The sequence below is a fragment of the Bison bison genome, unplaced genomic scaffold (genome assembly GCF_000754665.1).
Source record: "Bison bison bison isolate TAMUID 2011002044 unplaced genomic scaffold, Bison_UMD1.0 scf7180017849035, whole genome shotgun sequence".
Taxonomy (NCBI): Eukaryota; Metazoa; Chordata; class Mammalia; order Artiodactyla; family Bovidae; genus Bison; species Bison bison.
In genome coordinates, this window is record NW_011479608.1 from 5,380 (window position 1) to 9,931 (window position 4,552).

General features: G+C 36.3%; 1 protein-coding gene across 1 annotated transcript in view; it reads right to left on the reverse strand.

Annotated features, from left to right (window-relative positions):
• Positions 1 to 1,250: 1,250 nt before the first annotated feature.
• The window catches only part of LOC104993225 (UDP-N-acetylglucosamine--peptide N-acetylglucosaminyltransferase 110 kDa subunit-like), a 10,288-nt gene continuing 6,986 nt past the window's right edge, over positions 1,251 to 4,552 (reverse strand). Inside the window, exon 3 of the mRNA XM_010846383.1 lies at positions 1,251 to 3,568. Within this exon, the coding sequence (XP_010844685.1) occupies positions 3,394 to 3,568 (175 nt within the window). The 3' untranslated portion in view covers positions 1,251 to 3,393. The remainder of the gene's footprint in view (positions 3,569 to 4,552) is intronic.

Here is a 4,552-nt window from a genome sequence, read left to right on the forward strand (position 1 = left end):
ACACACACACACACAGAGGTAAGCAAATGCCTTCTATATTGTGCCCGATTCTCTGGCAAAACCCCACACATCCCATAATTGAAGCATTTGGCCAACAGAATACAAACAAAATGTCCTTGACATTTAAAAATATTAATAACGAGTTTATCTCATGTTAGACACGGTTCCAAACGTTTTATTTGGATTTAATCCTTACAGACACTTTTAAAAAGCAATGTTAGTACTCTCATTTTACAGCAATCAGTGGCTAAAAAGTGGCAAGGAGCTAGAATTCAAATTCCAGTAGCACTAATTTAGTCTGAAGCACCAAACTGCCTATCTACATATATAAAGGTACTTTCTGAGTTGATAAGAAATTGGGTTAAAAAAGGTTTATCATTATAACCTTATCTCTTACAAGAAACTTTCAATTTACCTCTATAAGCTGCTTCCATAAAATGAGGCCTACATAACTGTGTGCCTCAGAGGTTTGGGGAAAGAATCTGAACATTAGCTGTAGTTAATATTAAAAGGCACGTGCTTCAAGTAAAGAGTGGATTTAGGACTGGAATCAAATGACAAGTTACACAAGTTTATTCAAGGTACATAAACTCCTTTAGACTGGAGGCAGAAGGAGCTGAAGCAGACTGAAAATCACTGATGCAGATTCCTGATAAATAGTCAAGAGGGTGGTGGTAGGTATTTATGACTAAGTTACTGGATACCTTTCTTGTTCCATCTTCCAAGAAACAAACACCAACCTATATTAGGGCTTTAAGGGTTACAGTCCACAGAACTTAGGAGGTAAAGCACCAGATATTTTATTGGAAACAAATTCTTGTTTATATCTCTGTGAAAACAGGCACCTGAACAGCCTGTTCTGGTCCCTGATACATGGATATCCTCCTCCCTCATACCTGTGGTTGAGTTCAATCACCATACAAAGTGGGAAGGAACAGTCCACATAAAGAATGAGACTACAAGGGTAGATGAAGAAGCCAGAATGGTTATAAGCTAAACAGGAACAAGCACAAGTGAGTGCGCTGGGAGTCTCAGGCTTTCTCAATTCTTAATAGGTTATACACCAACCTCACCCATGCTCCACCACACATGGCTGAGAAAATGAAATAATTCTTACTATCATAGGTGCACTATAAAGAAATTTGGTCCTGTTGTTGCTGGGAACTGTTGAAATATAGATTTCATCATTGGAGGACCCTATTATTCCATCCAACGCTCAATTTAACAGAACACAAAATACATCAGCCATATTAAGGGCAAATCATTCATTTATTGTTTAAAGATTGCAAGACAACATCTGAATTTCTGTAGCACAATTTAAATGTTTTACTTCTTTGATAAAGCAGAGTATAATAGAAAAAAACAAGTAGTTTCCAGTAATATCTATATATCTATTCAGAAATAAGTCCTCCACAGACATGTTACCTGGAAACAAAAGCCTGTTACAATAAGCAAAACTTCAACCAGAGCGGCTACTTTTCGTGCCAGGAAAAGGTTCATCCCTATAGGAGGAATGATGTGCTATGTAAAATGGCTGTAAGGTCACAGCCTTGAGGGCACTGGAAGTATATTATCCTATTCCACATTAAGTAGCTTGGTGAATTTCAAACATCAATTTATCTGCAACCAAGCTGGCAACCTTTAACTGGTATCTTAATCAGATAAAAAATAAATTAAGAAATCCCTAAACTGATGTTCTTTCATTTACATTGTTAAAAGGTACACAAGTTCATTAACATGTAATTCTGGTTAGAATTACACTTAAGACTCTCTGCTCAGATTTTGGTTAATAGTATGAATCTTTCAGAAATTTCAGAAAGTTCTTATTAATCAATAATTTGTCAGCTAGGATACATTCAGGCATCAGCTGCAACTACAAAATAGGTGCACTGCCTCAGCACTTTGGAAAGACATTATAATCTAGAACACTACTAGCAGACAAAATATTACCTGTTACTGGATAGCATATGTGCAGTACAGCAAGACAAAAACATATATTCATATGTTGGCTTATTTAAGCCTCAAGCTCTCGATCCTTTGTTGAAATTCAATAATTTTATTCCTATGGTTTTTTAATACCAAAAAACTCAAGCTCCAGGAGAGCTAAAGTCTAATTTGTACTCCAAACCAAGTAGCAGTGCAGTTTGCTACTACTGAGGCTGAGTCCGAAAAGACTTCAGGATCAAGTCCAGAAGACAGTTATAACACATGATACCCTAGAAGGTCTGAAAAATAATTACTCATATACATTATCTGGTCCTTTTGAGCTTTTTTCCTATAACATGTTTTTGATGAAAGTTATTTAATGTATCAGAGATAACTGTGACTTACTGATCAAATATTTGAATACTTACCTGGGATTTCATTTCTGCTGAAAGAAATAGGAAGAACAGGACTCACTTTAAAAAAACAAACTTCAGAAATGAAGGTAAAAATATTATCACACATTATCACTTTTGGAAGCAGCAAAGAGGGACAGTCAAAGGTAAAACACTGGTGAAATAGGTCAAGACTCTAGGCCAAGAAAACCTATATTATTATCATCAATGACAGTACCACAACTGTGCCCTTCATAATTAATAATCACTCCTAAGAATTTTCATTTGGCACCAGATGATATGTTTAAGAGAAACACTCTGGGAGGTTCTGAATCAGACTTGGTTTTGTTAGCCAAGTTACAGGAAAAATTTTAAAGTCGGGGGAGGGGAGGAAGGAACTAGGAAACAGACCAGGAAAAATATTAAGTCATCATCATCATCGTCATTGTCATCATCATCTAAACCAACAAAGCACTGATAGCTCCAGACATTATGTCAGACACTAAAACGACTGATATAGGCTCAAGTGGTTTATAAAACCTATAAAAAGACTACACCAGCAAAGTTCCCATTAATCCGTAGAGTTCAGAAACTAAAACAAGGAAAATTTAGCTTAAAACCTTATCTCAAGAGAATCATATACACTTCACATGAATAAAAATACCTGAAACCAAACATTTTTAAAAGCTCCAATACCCAAAATATAAAGAAAAAAATTAATTCAGAAGACTCATCAATCCATGGAATCACAAAACGGCTGGACAATCTCTCTCTCCCCTCCACACTATCCATCCCATGGAAGACCAAGGGAGATCAGACCTTCGAGACCTATGCACCACCTGGTTGCCGCAAAATCCTATGGAGACTCCTTGTGGAATAGCAGTTTCCCATCTCCTGTGTCTCTCCCTATCATGCAGGAAGCAAGTCTGGCTGTGCTATTGTATTATCATTATTTGTCACCCATCTGCAACATGATACCATACAGATAAGTAAAAAGTACATATCTAGTTCCCTTTCACCAGAAGGTTGAGGCTCAGGTATAGGGGTAATTCTCCTGTGTACATGGTGTCTTTATTTAGGCAGACTCAGTGACTTCAACAGGCTTAATCATGTGATCAGGTTTGTTGCCAGCTGCATAATGCTCCCACATCTGTAGATACAGCCTCTCTAGTTCCATTGTGTATTGTTTGGTGTTGAACAGGGGGCTAGATATTCTCTGCTTCCAGACTTTGCCACGAATTTTCTTCAAGCTGGATAATAAAAAGGAGCCAAGTTTATAAATCACAACAGAAACTCAGAACTAGCTCCCATAAATACCTAAACACCTCTGTGGTAAATTACATGGCCAAACTTATTTTTATAAGATTTTCTCTTCTGACTGGCCCACCATTACCTCAATGCTAAAAAAGTGAAAGGTCGCGAATAACAAAATGTTAAACACCTATAATGGAGTTCACCCCCACATTCTGTGAAAAAATTTAATTCTTTCCTAAACAAGTATATCCAAGAGATACCATGCTTTCTCCATTCATCTTATTCCTACCTTTAAAATAAAAACAATTCTTGGCAAGGACACATATCTATTCCTATGTACTACTGGTTAGAATGTAAACTGCTTTACTCTTTCAATAAGCAATTTAGCAATGTGTCTGTTAGAACCATAAATGTTCATAACCGTTATGACATATCAATAACCTTTTAAATCTATTCAAAAGAAATCATCAGAGATGCAGACACATCTGGCCATGCAAAGATGTTCACTGAAGCACCATTCACAATAGCTAAGGCACAAACAGATGGAAGTATTCATTTTATGAATATTTTAATGAAATAGGAAAACACTCCAGGGGGAAAATGCAATGTCTACTGCTATAATTTTCCCCTTGTACATGAACTGAGTTGGTTATTTAGATACAAAAAAAAGTGTTCCCAATAATAGTGGGGGATTTAATACCCCACTCACTCCTATGGGTAGATCAACCAAACAAAATTAATAAGGAAACACAAGCTTTAAATTATACAATGGACCAGTTAGACCTAATTGCTATTTACAGGGTATTTCACCCCAAAATATTGGATTTCACCTTTTTCTCAAGTGCACATGGAACATTCTCCAAGATAGATCACATTCTGGGCCAAAAATCTAGCCTTGGCAAATTTTAAAAAATTGAAATCATTTCAAGTTTCTTTTTCTGATCACAATGTACATACCAACTACAGGGGAAAAAAACTAT